General features: G+C 31.8%; 2 protein-coding genes and 1 long non-coding RNA gene across 5 annotated transcripts in view; all 3 read right to left on the bottom strand.

Annotated features, from left to right (window-relative positions):
• Positions 1-22,736, bottom strand: part of LOC123686697 (protein grainyhead) — a 169,350-nt gene that overhangs the window by 137,565 nt on the left and 9,049 nt on the right. The window lies entirely within an intron of this gene.
• Positions 1-22,736, bottom strand: part of LOC123686699 — a 69,623-nt gene that overhangs the window by 43,316 nt on the left and 3,571 nt on the right. The window lies entirely within an intron of this gene.
• Positions 14,490-16,693, bottom strand: LOC123686698. Its single transcript, XM_045626931.1, has 2 exons — positions 15,834-16,693; positions 14,490-14,994 (listed from the first exon to the last, which is right to left on the bottom strand). Exons 1-2 carry the CDS (start codon positions 16,690-16,692, stop codon positions 14,546-14,548), a joined length of 1,308 nt encoding a protein of 435 aa, XP_045482887.1. The 5' UTR covers position 16,693; the 3' UTR covers positions 14,490-14,545.

Below are 22,736 nucleotides of genomic sequence, written 5' to 3'. Positions count from 1 at the left end.
AATCTGGAGTGAAATGATGGAATCATTTTTCATCAATGTCACATATCGACGCATAAATTCAGGTTTATTGCACTTAAAACAGCTTCAAACCCTGCTCAGAATCATGAACACTTTTGGTCGATTATGAGCTCGCGCGGCACCCATTTTGCTGTATGATATACAGCATATGATGTACACGTTCAGATTATATCTTCACAATGTCTGCTATCTTGATCAACTTCACTTCACAGTCATTTAAAATTATTTTGTGAACTTTTTGGATTTTTTTGTCAGTGACAGCCTCTTTTTGGAGTCCACTGCGTTCGCCGTCTTCGGTGCTCATTTCACCACGTTTAAACTTAGCATACCAATCAATGATGATTGATTTTCTGGTGCAGACCCCGGAAACTCTTCATTAATCCAAGATTTTGCTTCAAATGTATTGTTTCTCTTCAAAAAGCAATATTTTATCAGCAAACGAAATTCGTTTTTCCATCTTTTTTCAAATAACAGAAGTAGCTACACTCACAACGTAATATCTCACACAGTCTGACTGCTGTCAAATTTTGACACGTATCGTTTGAAGGTAGGTACTAACTAAAATTCATATGGATTTGATACTAGCACCGCCATCTGTGCATCAGACCGGGGACTTCTCAATTGGCCTAATATATATTTTTTTTTTTTAACGACTTTATTCTTCAATTAGATATAACAAGGCAACATTTAGCTTGAAGCTACTCTTACATGTAACCTCATCATACCATAACATGTACAACACATCCATGACCTAGCCGGGATTCGAACCCGGTACCTTCGGCATCACAACCGTCTCCCAAACCACTGTGCCACCGAAGGCATTCATTTCACGGGCCTTCGCCGACCGTGCCTGTTCTGATGCCTTTTTCAGATATGTAATAAACTAGACATTATTCCACTTTGAACCAAGCCATTCCAATTTTCATTTAGATGTCAAATCCATCAACAAACTTTTCATGTGTTTAATATAAATAAGCAACTTGAGATCAAGGAGAAAAAATACTGTTTACATATATTGAGATTCTTATGATATAAAACGAAATATAAAAATTCTTTCATCTACTCCACATAGCTTTCATTGAAAATCATTGAAGATTTAATGGATTAGAATGAGAAGATTCTGAGAAATCATCTACCAAAAAAAAAACGTGCCAAAAATAAATTATATTGAGTATGCAGTTTCTTGAGTTCACAGTGGGCGTAATATTATAATGAATTTGTAGTAACCACACTTCAGTCTATAGTCTGTAGATCAAATTGCAATTTCTAGGATTAAATTATGGAACTGATTCTCATAAGTGGAAATCATATGATTCTCAAAAATTCAGAAACAAAACGAAGCCTAAATGAGGAAAGCATTGACTTGTAGTCAAGAGCTTCTTAGCGCTCGTTCATTCAGTCTCCAATGGCGCCGTTAGAGACCACATCTCTATATATATAGGTGATCTCCATGGTTGCAATTGGCGCATAAATGACGTGCCCTCAAGTGCTCATGACTTCAAGACAGTGCTTTACTCATTTTTTTATATGCCACTCAAATTTTCTATGGTTTTGATGACACTTTCAACACCAAATTTTGCACGAAGCTTGCAAAATGAAATTTTGTAGTTTCTAATTCCTTCCGAGCGCTCAAAAAGGCATGGTAGAATAATTAAATAAGGGTTCAATTCCGCCTCATTTTCATACGCAAAAAAAAACTTCCGCTCTTAACGGCCCAATAAACACATGCGCGTTATTGCGACAAATCTGGGAACAAATTTCAAATTCATCAAGAAGGCGTTGAGGTGCCTTTTACGGTGGCAATTGGCATTCAGGTGACTTGGAGCGTGTCCAATAGCCAGCTTTATCTGCTTGTTAGAATAACTCGAATATATACAACGATATTATTCAAGAATCTGTATGAAATGGATTTAATTGTTGCAGTATACGGATAGATATTACATTCACCTATGTCGATATCGAAAAATTCAACAAGGCAAGGACTTTCTACACTGGCGTAACGCGAATTATTGTTGAAAAATAGTCAACAAACAGTATATCAATTCCGAACTATGGAATTTTTTCATCGAATATTCAGGTCTTACATTATTTTCATTTTAATTCTTTTGTTATTACAGATAGATTCCTTTTTAGTGAGTCGACAGTTTTTGAAATGAAAATTTGACCGGAGCCATATCATATCATATGAAATTCATTATTGTGGTAAAAAAAATAACAAAACAGACAGATTCTTCATGATATTTTATGAAACAGATATAAATTTTTTAGAGGAAAAAGTAACAGTCCCTGCAGAAATCTCCAAATGAATGAATGTATGCATGAATAATACATAATTCCTTTCAATAGATGGTCTTTTTATCATTGTTATATGTGAATCTTTTTTGACGATAAATTTCTAAACAGAATTTTTATATAGACCTATGTATGGAAATTTTGAACAAGAAAAAAAAGTCGTCCAGAGATTTTCTCGGAAACTCTAAGAGCTATCTGAATGAAATTATGTTGCCTTAAGTGAACCTCCCAGCTCAAATTTGATCCATGAGTTTTATAGATGAAACAAAATTAGGGCGACAAAATGCAAAAAATTAATTTCTCAGAAAATAAAAATCATAAAATTGAGAAAACATACCGATATGATAATATCAATATAATATTTTTTATCGCATCTTAGCACTCATAGTTTCTGAATTTTTGAAATTTTTATTCGGATTTCGAATCTCATTTAATTACCTGTTTTACATAGATATTTTAATTTTTTTTTGACATTGAACGTTGAATGCGGAAAAAATGAACCATAATTTAGAATTTGCAGTGATTGAAATATTCCATAGTACCTGAATAAGAAAAAAAATTCCAAGAAGGAATACTTATGCCACCAAATCAAAATGAGAAATTCGTACGAGTGGACACCCTGTAAACGATCGGCAATAATCGGAACTCCGTCTTCGGGTACATAAACGTATGTTATAAAAGATATTTTATCCACGAGACGTTGGTAAACCGCTGTATAAAAGAAATAGCCCCTACTCTGATCGTCTACTGATCGTTCTGAAAACATCGAATTACCTTTAGTCACGAACTTCAAAAAGATCCATTCCATTTTTGGTATGTCTGTCCTTGAGAGAGCCGAGATAAATCCTCAAGTTGTTGAACCGTAGAAGCAATTTATTAACACACTCAAGGTATAAAAGTGTTTCTCAAAATCGAATGTGTTGCCTTGGCGTTTTATCCACCAAGTACAGTTATTCAACAGAATAATTCACTGGCTAAGCTTCTTCTAGCTACAGGGGACATCCACCAAGTAACAAGTTGCCTGTGCTATCTCATTAAGTTAATATCGGGTTCGTTTCCTTCTTCTAGTGGAAGTACAACTAATCGATGATTAATCGAAAAAGCTAAACCAAACTGATGATTAATACTTTTCTACTTCGCGTGAGTATAGAATGAAGTTGTGCTAATTAAATAGATAATAATTAATAGAATAATTTCGACAATCCTTTTAAAAAAACTGCTTCACTGATTTCGATTCCTTCTTTACAAAATGTATAAATTAGAGTTTTGGGGATCAGTTTCTCGAGCCATAAGAATCATTGCCTATGATAAAAATGATTAAATAGTTCCTGGTATAGCAAACAACCGTAGTTTCGTCAAACTTCATTAAGTTAAGAATTCATTAGGTGCAACCATATTTTTTTGTCAAACTTAATGTAGATTTCGTCAGTTTCCGAAAAAAGCTGATGATTGTCGACAAAAGGATTCCTCATGCGATTTTTTAATTCTGCATATTCTAAAAAGCGAATCCAAAGTTCCAGTGTTATGAGAAAACGAATTCCAAAAAAATTTCTTTCAGACTCAACATATTGAGATGCTCACAACCCAAAAATAAATTGAAAAATTCTTCCATATAGTGCACATAGCTTTTTCCGAAATGATTAAAGATTTAAAATAAGGAAATTGAAAATGTCGTTATGTCATGACCAAATCAAACATGAAATAGAGTATATGAAGTTTTTTGAATTAACTGTGGACGTAATATATTCAATAATATTTCGACAGAAACTAAAAATTGCGTTTTAATTCCTTAAGATGACAACAACGTTGTCTATTGGATTCTACAAATTCTAAAAAGCAAATCCAGAGTTATGAACGAACGAATTGCAATAAAATTTCATTTGTTGATCTTATTTGTATGTCAAAGATGAAAATGATAAATTCAAGTAAAATATTTGTATTCGCTTTTATGGCATAATTCGATTCGAAATTGTACATCCCAGCTTTAATATTGAATTTAAAAAAACTTCGTAGGAATTCTCTTCATTCAAGATGTCCACCGATCCTTTTATAATAAATGTCTGAAGCCGAATGAACATCATAATCTCTTAAAATATTTTCATGAATATTTTTAAGTTGTCCTCATTTCATAAACCCCCCGTACAAGCGTAAAACCCATTGCTATCATCCCAGTATCACATCAAAACACTTATAGACCAGCCAGAGTTCCAACTGCACGATTCTCAGTAGGTGAATAGAAAAACAGATTTATAGATATACAACAATTATCGTCATTACTCATAGACAATGTTTAAGTTATTAATCGTTCTCAATTACCACCGTAAGATGAAAATTTATGTTTAAAATTTGATCGTAATCGGTGACCAATAAAAATATGACGCAAGTCAATTTTTTTTTCTGTCATTAAGAGGGCACACCGTAAGCTTCAATCAATTGCATTACAAAGAATTTCATCATTAGTTTTGTTTATGTCTTTATAATTTCCAGCTATGAAAAACAGAATATTTATTTCCAATTGTGTACATCTATACGTTCCTAACTCTGTGAATCTACCAGCTTTGTAGATCTTACAGCTAAGTTCATCTACAAGATAAGTAGATCTATAAGCTTGCTAATCAATATAACTCAAAATTTATTACTATTGTAATATTGCAATTTAGATAGAGGCTAATCAAGAAATCTGGACCACAGATAGAAATATGATGTTAAATCGTTTTCAATAAAAAACACCAGCTTAATTTTTCTATCTACGTTCGAAAGAGAAATTTCATTTGGAAATAAATAAGGAAACAAAAATTTTGCACGAAATTTGAAATTGATATTCTAAAAATTCTTCTTGAATTTTTTATGGAATTGGTTTTGCTGTCAACATAAAAGTTCTAAATTGTCATTTTACATCGAAATACAAATTTTCATATAGATCGAATTCGTAGTTTTGTAACAGTAACACAGAATTTCGAATGGCCATATTTTCAAAACCTCTGGTCGTATTTTGCACAATAACAAATTAACGAGGGAACACCACCAAATGCCTTTCTTGTGATCTGTCAAAAATTTTCCCAAAGGAGGAGAAACAAAAATCATGTGCGGTATTACCACAACGATTGAATGATCAGTATAAATTAGGATAATGCAATAATTCCAACTTTCATTGAAAGAAAGTACTTAACAAGTCTTTTTATGAATTTTGCCTCTTTCATGATGAATTTTATAGGATTTTTTTCAAGAATATTTTCAAAATACATCAGTGCTTTGTAGCAATACCATAATCATCAATTTCTTTGCGAAAAGTAACCAAAATTATAATTTTTTTCATCCTTAACTTGAAATTCTTGAATTACCACAATGTCGATTATTGTTAAAAATGATGTGAAAACCCCATAAAAATTGATGATTTGCTGAAAAAAATTTCTCTGATTTCGTTTTGAACCGAGCAGTCACGTGATGATGTTCCCTCTCAACCGCGGCATTAGAGACCCGAAGAGGCCTTGCAAATTTCAAGTCGTTTAAAACAATTATTGCCTCAAAATTCGAAAATTTAAAACATTGACATGAAATGATGGAGCGATCAGTTCAATGACGAGCGCTCAAAACAAATATCTGAAAAAATCGAGTATATCTAATAGGTAGAAATGTTCCTGAACTGTTCGTTGATATTGACCTTTCTGATGTAAAAATAACTCAAATCACGTCATTCTACTCAACTCGTGGAAGTTTGAAATGGTATAAACAGAACCGTCATGTGTAAATAAATTGTAGAATGAAATAAAAATGATCGAAGTGGGGCATTTAAGTAGTCAATTTTCGTGAAGGTACAATCTCCTTGAAATGCCGAATTACACATTCAATTAATTTGTATCTTTCGTTGGAAAATGGACAAGATGTGTTTCTTGTCTGTATTTTATGAAAACCTTGACCTTTAAAAGTCGATGGATACTTTTAGTTCCTCGCATATTGTGGGTTTCCTTCGTACGTTAACACATAATTTGTGACTTTTATTTTCTGGGAGCCTAGCTGTTTTGGCTGGACATTATTTCGAGGCGAATACATCAGACGTTATCGAGAAGAAATTTTGTACGACCTTCTCGATTTTTTTTGTGGACGGACGTAAAATACACATTACGCTTCGTCTGAGACGCAAATGCCAATGAAAATTTCAAGGCATGTTTTATTCACCGGATAATGTATTTTGAAACGAAGAAAGGATTGAATTACAATTCGATGATTCAGTTCACGAATATTTTCATTCGAATTTTCAGAATTATGCGACTGGGATGCTGTTCAACAACCAACATAGAAAGACACTCTCAGCAAAGCTCAAAAAACCTGCACAAACTCACTAGAATTGAAACGAAAATGATAACTAGATTTTACTGAATTTCACCAACATTTCTTCGAAATAATGTGTTTGAAATTGTTCTGTTCAGAAAAACAAATTATTGATGTGTTGCGTCATAGCAACAAGATATCTCACGATTAATAAAATTTGATGACAATACATTAAAGCTTTCAAACAAAAGTATGTACATATATTTTCTTCAATTTTGTGTCAGCATATTAATGTTCCAGCACTCCTTTCATATGTTGTAGATACTGAAATTAAATTTTTTACTGAGATCTGTACCTCGTAATTTATATATTAAAATAATTCTCGAACAATAGTACAGGGTGTCCCAAATTCGATGCTCACTGAAAGTATCTCGAACTATAAGAATTAGAGAAAAAATCTTCGGGTACCCCCAATCTATGTTTTTGGCAGGGGTTTTCTGAAAAATATTCCGCTATATCTTGATTTCTGTTCAAGAAGTTCAAAAAATTCGAAATTGTTCTTGCAGTAATTTTTATTGATTATTATTATTATTATTATTGATATAAAGGAGAATAGGTTTCTTAAAAATTTTTCAACGCAGTCTTTGTAGCCGCAGATTCTGTTGAAAAGCATTCCGTTTTTGATTTTTCCAAAATGTCATCTCTTTAGAGGATAATACTAATAATTGAGTTTTTCGACTTCGTTTTATGATGGGACACCTTATACCTATAAATATTTTTCATTCATTTCTAGATTTAATTAATTTTGTGATCATTGTTTAATTACAATTCAGTCATATATAGGGTGTTCCACTTGAAAAACAATATCTCTAAAACGATAATTAATTTCTAATTAAATGGGACACCCTATATATGACTAGATTACAATCTTATAATGGACACAAAATGAATTAAATCTCGAAATAAATGAAAAATATTCATTTTTATCATTATGTATTTAATTTTGATTTATTTTCCTATCAAACGAAGTCGAAGAACTCGATATCTTTGAAACGGATGTCATTCTTGAAAAATATAGTCCTATTTAAAAAACACAAAATCTCCTTCATATCTCTAAAACAATGATTAATTTGTATGATCTGTTATGAGTATCATATAAACCAAGAAAATTACTGAAAAAACGTTTTAAAATTTTTCGAATGTCTCGAACAGAAACCAAGATATAGCGAAATATTTGAAACAGTCATTTGTCAGAAGCTCAATATACTTCTGATACTTTATAATTTCGAATAAAGGACACCTTGTGATAATGAAAATGATCTGGACTAGAAGTTCGTAAATGCAATGAAAAAATCTAAAATGGATGATCCAAATCGAATGACTAGCATATTTTCTTCAACGGTTCATTAAAAAGAGCAAATATTAAAAAAAAAGCTTTATTTTGAATTTGTACGAAGTTAGAAATAAAGTTGAAAGTTTATAAAAGCTTATGAAAGAAATTGATTCCTAAAAAATTCGAGATGAATAGTTTTAATTATTTCCGGGAAAACGATGATCTTGTTGAGCATTTATACCTATTATTCAATATTTAAATATCTGTTAACGTGAAGCTCTTACTTACATTTATTTTCATAACTTGTTGGCCATAATTCATATAATAATAAATTTATTTCAGAAATCTTGTACATAGAATCTGGTACATATGAAAGAAATACATATATTTTTTTGCCAAGTTGAATAGGTTTATCTTTCAATGTTTAGGAATAATATGCAGGTAGATAAATTTTTCATTTTACAATATTAGATTAGAGATAAGAGGTGTCCTAGGTAGAGTCGTAGAAAAAAGGTATGAACATTTAAAACTTAAAAGATTGAGACCATAAAGAAAGGTCTAGATTGGTGTTTAGGAAGGCTCTAAATTGTTCTGTCTCCTGGATATTATTTTGTCCTCAATTTGAAGGTTCTACTTCGGCCACTATCTATCTTATTCATACGCCAACAATAATTACATTTACAATACTTTATTACTTGTATACCGGGTGTCCCAAGTTTTTGTATACAGGCAATATCTCGCTCATTTGACGAGATAATAAAAAAAAATCCTCTGAATATCATCAGAGTACCTTCCCAATGATGTATGAAAAAGGTCCTTACATTTGAAAGCCATGTAGTAGCTACCCCTCACTTTTCAATTTCAATTGGCACCCCTCTATATTGTCCATATACATATATGTATATTCTATTTAAAATAAAACGATAGCACATTTTATTTTGTATTTTTTGAGTAATTTCAACAAAAAAAATAATATTTTGTGACGTCTTTTATGTTATTCAAGTATCCTTATAAAAATGAAATGCCTCCACCCAAGTTTATACAAACTTCACATATGGAAATAGATGAGTTTTTTGTTTGAAAAAATCGAGAAATAATATAATAATGAATAATATAAATATGATCCGCCACAACACCCACAAAGAAAATTTTCGACATGCACAATACGGCAAGAACTGAACGACTTGAATGTTGCTTAAGTTTATATTATATACTTTTTTTGTTTTGTTATTTCATATTGTAATCAAACTTATTATGAAGGACTCAGGTCGATATCCACAAATAGATTTGAAATTATTATAAATATAAAATATTGACAACTTTGTGTCTATTCCTTCGCAATAATATAGCTAAAAATGACAAAATTAATAACGAAGTAAAAAAAAAATTAAAATAACTGAAACTGGTCAAATTGAGTTAACAGTTAACAAATTGAATAACTAAATTAACATTGAATTAGACTCGATGAACTTTTATGAAATAATGAATAATTTTGAACACTTGCTTTAAATGTTTCTTCGTTTTTTGAATTGCATAGTAGGTATTTTAGTTGCAATTCATATTTCACAAAATGTTAATGTTTTTTTGTTATTAATAAAAAAATACCAAGTATGTGCTATCGTTGTATTCCAATAAAAATGACACGCAATTTTCACTGACAATATACCGGGGCTGTCATTTCAAAATAATAAGTGAGAAGTAGATAGCTACCACAGGGCTTTCAAATATAAGAACCTTTTTCATACATCATTGGGAAGGTACAATTTTTTTTTTATTATCTTGTCAACTAAGCTAGATATTGCCTGTATACGATCATTTAGAACACCCGGTATACAGGAGTAAAATGTTTCTTGAGAATCAACGAATGAACCAATTCGTCGTCAATTTTATGTTGAGGCGGTAAAAGATCAAAGGCAGTTCCTGAACCCGTTGGAGCCATCACAAAAGCCTCGAATCATAACAAAAAACTCAAGGTTTTGTGCACAAAATGATGTTATTAAATTCAACGACTATTAAGTACTCACGGATATGTGGCATCATTATACCTAAATGAATTATGAAAAAAAAATCGCATCTTATTTCAGGATTCGAAGATAAACTGAGGTCATATCCAATTATAAAAATTGTTTCTTGTGAATAGATAGCGTACAATTTTTGGCAATTTCAATTATGTATTATATGCTAGCCAAATCTTTTTCACATCAGTAAATCCGAGCGCTGTAAATTTTACTCGAATGTTTCCACATCAATGTAATACATATTAAAATTTATATTTTTATAATTTCTAAACTATTTGAAGATACCCAAGTAGGTACGTTTTAAATTGAAAGTGTTTTATCCATGTTGGAAGTATTGAAGCAATACACTCTCGTGGGTTCAATTAGATTCGCCGGGTGCTAGCACCAAGGCGAGATCCTCTGAGTCCTATATATATATATGAGCAATATATATATATATATATATATATATATATATATATATATATATATATATATATATATATAAATCCTGGTGCTGATAGACGTCCAGTATAAATCTAGGCTTACAACGTCCATCAGAAATAGTCGGCTTCTTGTAAATTTCATCAGGTATATAATGAAGTGTGCCCCTGTGGGTTCAGTAACCGTACTCAGTTTTTCTCATACACCAATTTTTTTTTCAGTTATTTCAGTGCTATCTCATACCCTTTCATCCTCTTTCAATTTGACGACCGAAAGTATATAATGCGTACAACCTGTGTATCTTAGACGTCCCACAGTGTTGCCTTTTAGCGTCTGCACAAGTTCTATTGACTCGGATACGTATATGCACCCAACTGTATTTAATGAGTTCATTTGACGACCAAACGTTTTATTTGTATTACGCATTCGGAGAGGTGCCTGCTTCGTTATTCTGATCCTTCATTAATATTGGCGGGGGGGGGGGGGGGGGGTTGTTGTAACGTTATACGATTTTATATGCAGGATATTTTTCTCTAAAAATGAAAACGAAATGCAGTATACATGGACGGTGCCGAGATTTTCACATCGAATTATAACGAATTCAGTTCTGAATGGTAGAAAATAATTATTGTAATTGATTAACAGGTTATGTCATATTTACTCGGAAAGTTCCTAATTGTCATATTCCAAAAAATGAGGTTTCAGTTATGAATAATCATGTATTGTAAACATTTTATGAAATGATTATTATATTTCTGTCAGTTTGCTTTATTGATGAGTGATGAGATAACCGCCTATGAAGAACCAAGTTTTCAAAATATGAAAATGCATAAAAAAAGCTTTTCCGTGTGAAACTTCCTCAAAATTGAAGTTTCTTTCCCTCTAAAATTCTATTGATATTGGTATCTACTTAAAATACCTCTTTTTTATTATCAGTTCATCGAATTTTTTACTTTTTGAGGAAATGGGAATATATTTCATCTAATTTTTCACATTTTTTCATTCTCGAAACCTTCGAAACCTCCATATTTTCATCAAGGATTCATCATTTACAAATTTCGGATCATTATTTATTATGAATATTCTCATTCTTTGTGATGAATTAATAGGAAAATCATAAGTCAATCGTAATTCAATGACAACTAGACTTAGAGAGAAAGAATTAATGAGATGACTTCACCTATCGAGTAACCTCGATTTCAGTCTTCTTCCCTCTCAATTTCCACTTCCTTTGCTCAAGTCAGTTAAGAAAATATTAAGAATAATCATAACAGATAGATTTTATGGTCCATCGCAGGAATTTCTTTCATTTTCAGCTTATAATCAGTAGACTTCATTGAATTTTCACTTGAGAATCATGGAAATTAGGAATATGCTTTCAAACTTGTTCATATGTTCATATTGACCAGCCTAGCTTTCGGATGAACACTTTGCCTTCTTCAGAGCACAAAAATGAACATTGAAATATTACAGGCTGTAACAATGAAGAGGTTAATATGAACATCAAGCTCATTGACTGACAACCCGATACCTCCAGGGTGATTCGCAAAGACCGTTCGTTAGAATATTTCAGAGAAAGACTAAAGATAAACTCTTTTATTTAAGCTCTGTTATAAGAGATAAATACTTGGAAATAATTTCAGATTCGTTCGACTTTCGGTTTAACTGGAATTGATACTAACTTTCATTGATCATTTTATCATTGATAATCAGATTACCCATTGAATTCTACATTGTTTTAATTTTATTTATATATTGTTCTCAGAAAAGTTGTGTGAAATCTGAAAGAACTCCCAAAATTCCAATGTTATCAATTTGCAGATTTTTGCATAAAAATTCCTAATTTTCTAGTTTCTATCAGAAGACATACCAATTTCTCCTACGTTGATTGAAAATTCTATTGAACATGCAGATTGTTTCTATTTTAATGTCAGAGTCAGACAACCAAAATTTTTTTTCAAATGAGAACCCATTTTTTTTATTGGTCAGCTAAAATCTATGTTGAGAACTAGTGTGTAAGAGTTATACATAATACTACTAATTTGAAATGCTTATTCTCTAAAATATAGGGTAGAATATTATGGTGCTTCTCGTTTGTATTATTGAAGTTTCATCCATTTTTCAGAAGTATGATAAAGAAAAACAAGAATTCAATCAATAGTTTCATATATCTAATCTTATGTTCCATATGACCACCGTTTTTTTTTTTTGCTTTAAGGGATGACATTTTGATTTAGGAAGGATTGAAAAATGTAAAGTGATCACAGAATATGAAATTGTGTTTCAAATAACAAAAAGCATATTCCGTTACTAAAAATGACATCAATTTCAAATCAGGAAATATTCAAAAGACAAAGTTAAATATTTCATTAGCATGGTCTTCATCAAAATGTATCAACTGATTTTAGATAAATTGGATTTTTCAATGAGAAAATTTATGTTCATCTTCATCGAACATATTCAGTAGGAAATTATTGAACAAATACAGTAAGTGTCTCACCATCAACTGTCTAATTTTTTTTGTCCAATGACATATGACTTGTTTTCGAAGTATAAGCCAGATGATACAAGGGTTGAACATCATTCTTGAGAAATATTGAATTGAGTGGAGTCAGTTATGTGCAACCTTTCAAGAAATATCAGATTCAGGTCATATCTCAGTATTTTTGTGTACTCAATACGGAAAGGGTGAGGATTTTTGAAAACAAAATCGAAATGAAAAAAAAGCTACAAAGTTTATGATTTGTTTTTGTTTGGCAATTTGAATTTCATATTTTTTTCTGAGATTTTCTTTGAAGAAATTTTTCTAACATGGAACACGATTTTTTTTAATGTCTTCAGCACAAAATTTTTCTGTTATATTCCTCACGATTTTACTTTCTTTCTTACCCAACAGGAACATGTACACAGAATCATTAAATATCAAACGGTTTCTCCATCGAAGCCATGCGAATAACTCCTTACAAATCCTAACTTACTTTTTGAAGCAAGGCTGATTAGGTTAATAGGGCCAAGACTTTGAAAAAATTTGTCATAAAATACCAGATGTTGATATGAAATAATCACAAAAGAATGCGGTAATTTCATGTAGGTATATGAAATCGACGATCCCCTATTAATGCATAATTTTTCTACAATTATAACCAAGGTGAACCCTTCACAGAAATATTCAAAAAATAACAACATACCTAAACATAAATGTCTTGAACTTGAACGATTTTGTCAGATTTGTCAATAACTTGACGAAATTTTAATTTTTTCATTTAGGGATTTTTTTTTATATCAAATCAAAATGGAGTTGACCGAAAAACCTCTAGGTACTTGAATAATAATATTCAGGAAAATAGGATTACACAGTCAAATTCTGTGAATAACTTAGCGTTGCTTGGTAATGAGAAAAAAATCCTCCATAGTTATTTTCATTACCAAGAATCGGTAAGTAATTCACAGAATTTGAGAGTGCAACAGAATTTCAACGATTAATTTTATGCAAGTTGAGGTTCAGATAGATGATTTGTATATATATATATAGCATAGGCGTAACGAGAAGTGGTTATTGGGGACATAACCTCACCATTGATTAGAAGAAATAAAAAAATTCTAAGTAACAATACAAAAAAAAAACAAAAATTTTTTAAAAAAGAAAGAAAGAAAGATTTTGCTTTTCCAAAGTGGGGTTACCCCTCCCATGAGTCAACTCTAGTTACGCCATTGATCTATAGTGAAATAATTCAGAAGGAAGAATTGCCCTAAGTACTAAAAATAAATACCTATATATCATAATATATATTATTCGATACAATGCAAAACCATTCGATGTTGATATGATATAATCCCCATTTTTATTCCCCATCTATCAATAGTTAATCTTCTGGAACGAGTATTTTCCTAATCTGTTTTTTGGAAAAATAACACTTATTTTCATTCGACTCATATTGTTTATTATTCGGCAGTGTGAATAAATTAATCTTGGGGTGGAAAAACGATTGCTTTATATTGAATAATAATTATTCTCGAAGAAAAATTCGGATAGGAATATCAAATGTAATTCAAAAGAAGAATAATATGCCTGGTCAGCTCTAGAATCCCCAATATCCTGACTGAGGAAAAAGAAGAAGAAAAAATGAAACCTCGTCTATTCGTGAACCTTTATTCAAGAAAAAACTATTGAAATTGATACAATTTTTCAATTTTAACCCTTACATTTAAGGGTATATACATTCTGTATGAAAACCTTAATTTTAAGCCAGTCCTTGTTCTTCAATAATTCATTATTCTGGCTTATGAGTTTTTCACACTCGATTCTTTTGGGTGGTACTTTATTTCGGATATTGGTTTGGAAAAATTCTTTGACAACCTTCTTCTGTTCCTCTGTCCACGGCGTTCTTTGAATTTTGTTGTTTTTTCTCTTATTCTTTCTTTTCAGAACCTCATCCTTCTGGTTTTCGTTCTCAGATTCTTCTCTTTTTTCAATGTTAATCTGCCTACTACTCCTTTCAAGTGTTTCGTAGTCCATATTAATATCATCATTCACATCGCTTGGAATGGCATCTTCATCTGGTTCTAGTTCATCTTCTAGGTTCTGTTCCAAATCAACTTCGATTTCATCAAGAGTTTTCCCTTTGAAAGAAGCAGATGTACCTGAAAATATTTCATGACATGCTATATAATTCTTGTATGAATTTAGCTCTGAAGTTTATTAATATGGGCTAATGCGTCTAGATTTAACAAAATGAATGAATGAATTCCATTGAATCGGTTTTTAATCCGAATGAAATTTTTTCAATGCGAAAATGTTTGAGTATTTCAAATTCATAAACCAAATTAACTGATTTGAAGGATGATAATCTTTCGAAAATCTGGCAAAATTGTAGACACTATACTAGATACAGAACTTCAGAGCAAAATCGAAAAGAGGACAGAATCTGAGTCTGACATATCTCGCTTAGTAAAAGAATTCAATAAACAATCTCAGATATGACTATTTTGTTTCGAAATTGGGTTACTACTCGTTTACCTCACCTGGTTTCAGAATGAAAATAGTTTATTCGCGCTCTTTTAGTGCTTTTTTTTTGGGAATTGAAGATAAACGGTACACACAACTTACAACAAAAAATCCATGAAATTTTTTTTAAATTCAAATTGCTCTGAAAGGCTCTCATTATTTTCATTCTGATAGCAAATACATTAATTCACCACCAACAATATTAATCATCATTATTTTACAAATATGCTTATGCATGCATGGTAGGTATAGATCAATTCTTTCTTTATCATCATTTCTTCTTCAATCATGTTGCCATGTGAGAAGTACTGTATTATATAATACTATTTTTGGGATAAAATAATAAAATTCCACGTAGAGATTGTTTCGTAAGTGATTTCTGAACTGCAATGATAAGATAATTGACCAATTTAGTATTGGCTTACTAATAGTTGCAATAATATTTTCAATGAGTTATGTGTTTCAAATACATTACCTTGTTCCATGAGGAGCAAAATTTTCACAATTTTAGATGATTGGTAAACGTCATCAGGCAATCTATAAGAATTCTTATGGGTTCCAGGAGTGTGTCCCATAAATGTTGATAATTGCTCCAAGTCCGAATCCGTCATGCTGAATATCTGTGATAGGGTGGCTAGGTGCTTCCTTAGTCTCGTAGATGTAAGTGCATCGTGTCTTTCTGCCCCACAGGCTTTTGCATATTTCGCCAGAACCTTATAACCCACGATATGTGAATCGCTGTCAGGAAGGGCGAATAAAAATCTGTTTTCCTCTCTGACATATTTGTGTCTTATTTCAGTCATTATTGAGATGTCTTTCTGAACTTCTGTACTGAATAGGACAGGAACGCCGCGATTTCTCTTTCCTCTTATAACAATTCTCTTGAATCGATTCATTAAAATTTTTTCCGTAGGTGAAATAGCATCGGAAAATTCTTCATAATTTTGTCTTTTGGATGATTGATTATATAAATCGATTAATAGTCTCTGTAATTCTCCTGGCCTCTTTCTATTAAGTAATAACACCCTACAATAGACAGTTTCAGTTAAAACTTTGTATGCCGATTTGTTTTCATTTTCACTACTTAATTTTTGTTTGGCTTTATCAGCTTCAGTAGTCAGGTAATTTTTCATCAGTTTCAAGTCTTTGGCTAAGGGTATGATGGTTATTTTATTCCATCTTTTTATGTGCAGATTATTCGATGCAACGGTTGAGATATCATACCTCCAGTTGGCTTCAATGAGCTGTGCGAAAGTTTTTATTGCCGATTCAGCGTTTGCTGCAGATACCGTTGCATAAATATGTTTTCTTTTTAGAGCGAATACTATTGCCATGTCACAACATTGCTTTAATGAAGTTGCTATGTTCATGGCGAATGTTGGCGACAGAAAACATTCTGTAGACTTATCATACTTAGCACAAAGTTTGGTAGCTGTTACAACTGTGTCATAATATTTAGGTTGGAGCATATCCATCATTGTGTTGATTGATTTATCGAGTTTCTTGGCTTCGATTAATAATCGGGAGAGTTCCCTCATTTTTCTTGAAGTCACATTTATGAAATGCTTCTCTCGGTGAACCCTCAAATAACGTGACCCAAAAGCACAAATAAGTGCATCTTGTTGGGCAACTATAGACACTTTATCAGGCCTCATTCTAGGAAATACTTTGTCACGTAAATCAGGATCTGTTTTATGATTTTTGAAGTATAATGCTGAAGTGGAGCTTATGTTATTCTCCAAGTGAGGATTTTCTGTGCACCTCTTCTTGTGTCGCCACAACTGCTTACGAGAGTAAAATCCGAGACAGTAAAGGCAAGGCAAATATTCACTGGTATCTCCACCTGGTGGTTTTTTCATCGGCTTGGAACATACCTCGGAATTTCTCAAATAATTTCCTTTTTTTCTTAGGCTCGTTATTAGATTTTTTCTTTCCTTACTCTTCACAGGCTTCGCAAGTAATCGCTGCACCTCTATCTCAGCTGAGTGACATCTTGCAATGTGTCTACTAAAATTAAGAACCTCAGTCTCACAAAAGTAGCAATTGTCCCTCTCAGGTGCCTTCTTTTTATATTTTTTTTTCTGTTTCATATTTTTTTCTTTTTCCACAATTTCCAAGTCCTTTGCTTCAGAGGTCGTGTCGAAATTAAGTATTTCAACTGGTATATCTGAATCCTGGAAGAAGTACCAATGAGATAAGGTGTGTCAATTTGAAAAAGTACCACCGTCAATATCTCGATCCTCATGCAAAAACAGAAAAAACGCATAAAGAGATAAAGTTTAGTTCGTAGGGATTTTTCCAATCAATTTGTATCAGCCCTGCAAAAGTGAAGACATCAAACCCTAAAATCTTAAATGAAAAGGTGGTTACGTGTCACCTTGTTTCAACCGTAATTATAATGCCTTCTTACAAAAACGAAACACTGGCCCTTCCTTGTCAGAACTTCCGAAAAATAAAAACGGTAGCATACCTAGTTACGATAGCAAAAGTTGCAATTACTATAAAAGATTTTGAAAATGTTGTTCATTATTTTGTAGACAAAAATTCGAACCTTAGGTTTTGAAAAACTTGAATTCCTCGGCTTGCAGTGCCTTTTCTTACATTGAATTCATTTACATCTCTGGGATGTGTTTTATACCCAACCACCTTCAAATGTCTCCGGAAAAAGAATTCTAAGGGTGGTAAAAATGGGGAGTGTAGTGAACATTCTATCAATCCAATTTGCTCAAAATTCCATTTTTTTTTCGGAATTACTAACCATAAACGGGATCACCTTTGAAATAAAGTGACATTTAAAGCCCTTCCTATTCAAGATTTTAGCTGTTGCATGCTCACAGGGTTGATACAACTGGATTGAAATCTACCGTATAAAATGTTTCCCATGAAATCCTAACCTAGTTCTTTTTGCATTTTTTCTGATTTTTCATCATGGCCGAGATATTAAAAGTGGCACTTTATTAAATGGACACACTGTATATAACTTTTATTCATTTTGTGGAAACTCAGAAAGTTTAAATGATGAAAAATCCATTTTGGGAGATTCTAATGAAGTAAAGGAAAACTGGAATTGGGGGCATTCCACGTGAACGAGTCAGAAAAAAAGGAATGTTCTGAAATTTATCAATATTTGGTTCAATTCTAGTTGTTAAAAAAAATTATGAGAAGTCCTGTGCAGAAAATTTTGAGCAATCGTTCATTGTACTATTGCCACAAAATTTTGTATGAGGCTGATGATTGGTGTTAAATATATGACTGTGAAATTTCAGCATGATCGAATTCACAATTTTATGATTATCTGAAAAATCGATAATTTAAAAAAATTTAATTCTATGGTTCTGATCATGCAATCCCTCTGATATTTTGCATGTGCCAATTGATTTTAGTTGTTAAAAAAATTGAATTTTTTTTCGATATTTCAATTGAATTTTCTATGGTTCTGGTAAAGCGATTGCCACATAATTTCGTATGAAGCTCGAAATGGATATGGTACAAATGACCTCAAAATTTCAATTTGATGGGTTCAGTATTGTCTAAGATATTGAGGGAACAAAATTTCGAATGCCCACTTTTATGGAACACCCTGATTATTTTGGTCGTTAACGAACTCAACCGCGGTACTGAAAATTTCCAGTCTCTAGGACATTTCCTTTGACAGTAATCGTGTAAACGGACGGCCCTACGGGCGAAATTGAATTTGACTACGGATTCTTCATCAGTGAATCGAACCTTGTTGTTTGAGATGAGACCATTATCGGTTCGAAAATCGAAAATTACAGACATTTAGGCAAAACGATTATAGCACTCGTTTAAATAGAACGAGCACTCAAAAAGCGAAAACACAATATTTTTTTCTCTGAGTTGTCCATTTTGGGTATTGAGCTTTTGGAAAAGATCGTTCTTTATTCTATACAAAACCGCAAATGAACATTTCAAAACAATTTTTCGAAAATTTGATCAATATTTTTTTCTTTGTTTTATTTTGAAATCAGCTCTAAGTAATCTTGTAAGCTCGAAATACCACACAGGTTTTTTTCAAAAGCTCCCCACTCCACCGACTGTTAGAAAGTTTGGTTTTCGTAAAGTCCGTTGTTTTCGTTCTTGAAAACCTCTTGGCGTTCATTGATCCCTCAGAAGAAATATTTTGTTTCTACTCACCCCATTTTACCAGTATGGCAGTATGGAAGTTTACATAATACAACTAGCACTTTTCGAGTGAGGAGTGCTAGTTGAATCATACTCAAAATATTAATATGTGCATATGAGAGAATAAAAATTACCATAATGAAAAAAAAATGTAACATGCTACAGAGAATGCTTCACTAACCTGGGAATTGCAATTATCCTCATTCGAGATCTGAAACATGAAAGCAGTCGTATGAAGTTGCAAAATCTCAAAATATATTCATATACCTCAAAACTGGACGGAACGTAGTCAACGTCTAAATCCGAAAAGGATAAAGAATAAGACAAGTTTTCTTGGACTCCAGCATCATCTGCCTCATTTTCATTCTCTGGGATTTTTTCAACAAATTCCATCTAGAAAATCGAAGACTTTCAGTTCACATATAAAATCGATAGATCAATATAAAATGATCAATACAAAATTGATCGATTAATTTTTCTAGAGGATATGACAATATTGATACACTGTCACATTGAACTGAGTTCTGATTCTCGATTTAGTTCCATTTTCGAATAATGAATTGCAATTTTCTAAGAAGCTTACCTCTTTTGGTACTTCAAAGTCAGAGTTTTTGAAAGATTCTTTAGGGTCAACATTACAAAACTTTCTCCATGAATTGTTTTTCAATTGTTCATTCATTTTTAGGTCTGCTTCTCGTTCTCCTAAAGAAGTGCAAAGCCAAAATGAAAAAAAAGTTCCGAAAAAGAAAAATATGATGTGAAAATTATCCTTTCATTCTTCAGTAATTAGACATTCTCATTCCATTTTTATTTAGAAAATGAAAGACAATGCAAGCCGGCTAGACTAACAACTTCGTTTAGCCATTATTTGGTCATTTCTCCAAATTCAAAATAGTTTAGGAAATGAAAATTTGTCGAAAGTGATCATATTACTTTGCGAATAATTTTTCCATGTATAGTGTTTCCGAATACCACTCGAGATAAAATCTCAGCAGGTGAAATTTCTCGATTGTTATATTTCAAAATTTCGATAAAACGTCTTCCGCGAAATTGCTAAGCAATATTTATTGCCTATTTCCATATTAAAATCGAGAAACTTTGGGTATAGACTATAGAATTTGGTCTCTGTTGGTATTACATAATATTACTCTCCTATTATATGTTATTATTATATGTTTTCCGAAATTATAATAAAATAGCTACTTACCCAATGCGCTCGATAAAATTTTTCGTGCTCTGGTTAGGTGGCGGTTCATCTTGCACTTTCTTATACCTACACTCTCACAACAACACTGAAACGATATCATAGGAACTCCTCAATTCCAGATCTTTTCCCGCTAAAATTTCGCATTTTTCCGGTTTAGTCCGATCCAAATTAATAGGAATCATCGTAAGAATTCAAATGATGCAATGCCGTATTTGTTTCTTTCAAATGTTCTAGTTAGGGTTTGTTGTTCAATGTTCTAATATAAGAACAGTTTCTGTTTTGAATCATGTTTCCGTTTTCGAATATTTCTCAGAGAAATTCATCAACATAAATTAATTCATAATAACATTTTGTTATATATGGACGTCCAAAAAGCGACCCATGAAAATACACCCTAATGAAATGGACGTCGAAAAAGCTGACTCTGTACGGAGTATATACAGTAGTCGGACCTGTTGATACACTCATTCAAGAGCTGGTAAATTCCAATCAAATTAATAAGAGGGTTGTGAAAGAACAAAAAAGAATGTGGGGATGCATACTTTCTAAAATATTGAAATATTCATAAATGATAAGATTTTTCTGGATGAAAAAATAGTATCTTATGTCAGTATATACTGCTTACATCAAATTCCATTCGATAAAATTCAGCATGCAAAGTTTTTTAATTCGTTCGGAAGATGTAAATCCAAAGTTATCAGAAAAAGCCGTACATGTATATATTTGACTATTAGGAATAGTGTGATAAGATATGTGTATAGTTACGCTAGTAACGGAATATCATAAAAAAAATAAAAACATACGAATAAGTCAAAAGAATGTTTTCCCCAATTCTGATTAATCAAAATAAATTAATATATAGATCTATACAAGTGCCTCTATAGATTCTTTGTAGTTTTGTTAAAAAACCCTAAATCTCTCATTTGGTTGCAATTATTGAATTGATGTATGTCGTCAAATTGAAATTAATTGGAAATTTATTCATATTGGTCCCTATATTTTCGCCTAATGTTATTCCAAGAATTAGTTGTATCACTTTTTTTTTTTCGTGAAGATGTATAAGCAATAGAATTTAATATATTGTGTTATAATTCATGACCGATCGGAGCATTAATGTATATCAATTCCAATGTGGGTTGAGAATGATGAGATACTAATTCTGAGACAACATTTTTTTCGAACTAACCATTGAAGTTGATGAACTTTGAAATTTCAACGAGGAAAATATTATATGTAAAAATTCCGTGTTACGGTGATAATTTACGAACTTTTCCGAAACGACTCGACCAATTTTTATGAAAATGTAGTTTGTAGGTATGAAAATAGTCCGCGAGGTATACAGGGTGGAAGGAACGACTTCAAAACTTTCAGCGTAGAATTAAGATTCAAAAAGAAAAGATGAATTCATGAACGAGTAGAATCAAATCAATAGCCCTCAGGGTATTCAAATTGGATTTATTTTTTTCCCAATATAGACAAACGCGCAAAAGCTTCTGATTTCAGGTCAGTGCTTCTTTATTTTTTTTAAATTATCGCCATCAATAGATATGATTATTTCTATGTACTCCTCACACGTTAATTATATTGATGAATATGGATATTGCTTCAATAATATTGACCGTGTGAGGTAGCCTTCAGGAATAAAGGATATATTACTTTCGAAAATACATTCAATCTAGAGAATCAATGATTCGAGTTGTTTGTTTTTATCGACGGTCATTCCAATTTCTGTGATAGATTTTTCTACCACACCCTTATTATTTGTTATTTTCCATTTAATATCAATAATATTTAAAAAAAATAATTTATATAGCAGATCAACAATTTCCATAAAGAACAAAGATATCAATTAAACATCCCATAACGGTTGGTCGTTATGAAATTCACGAAGTTAGTTAATCTATATACTATCATCTCCTTTCTGTCTCTCACATCATCATCACTTCATCACACGGTGATATGTGGATAGACGATTTTCGTGAGTATTCATAAATGCAGCTCCAAGCACTTCATCGAGAAGCGACGCTA

This window comes from Harmonia axyridis, chromosome X, assembly GCF_914767665.1.
Source record: "Harmonia axyridis chromosome X, icHarAxyr1.1, whole genome shotgun sequence".
Classification (NCBI taxonomy): domain Eukaryota; kingdom Metazoa; phylum Arthropoda; class Insecta; order Coleoptera; family Coccinellidae; genus Harmonia; species Harmonia axyridis.
The sequence above is the reverse complement of the archived record's forward strand: the minus strand, read 5'-3'. Positions and strand labels throughout refer to the sequence as shown.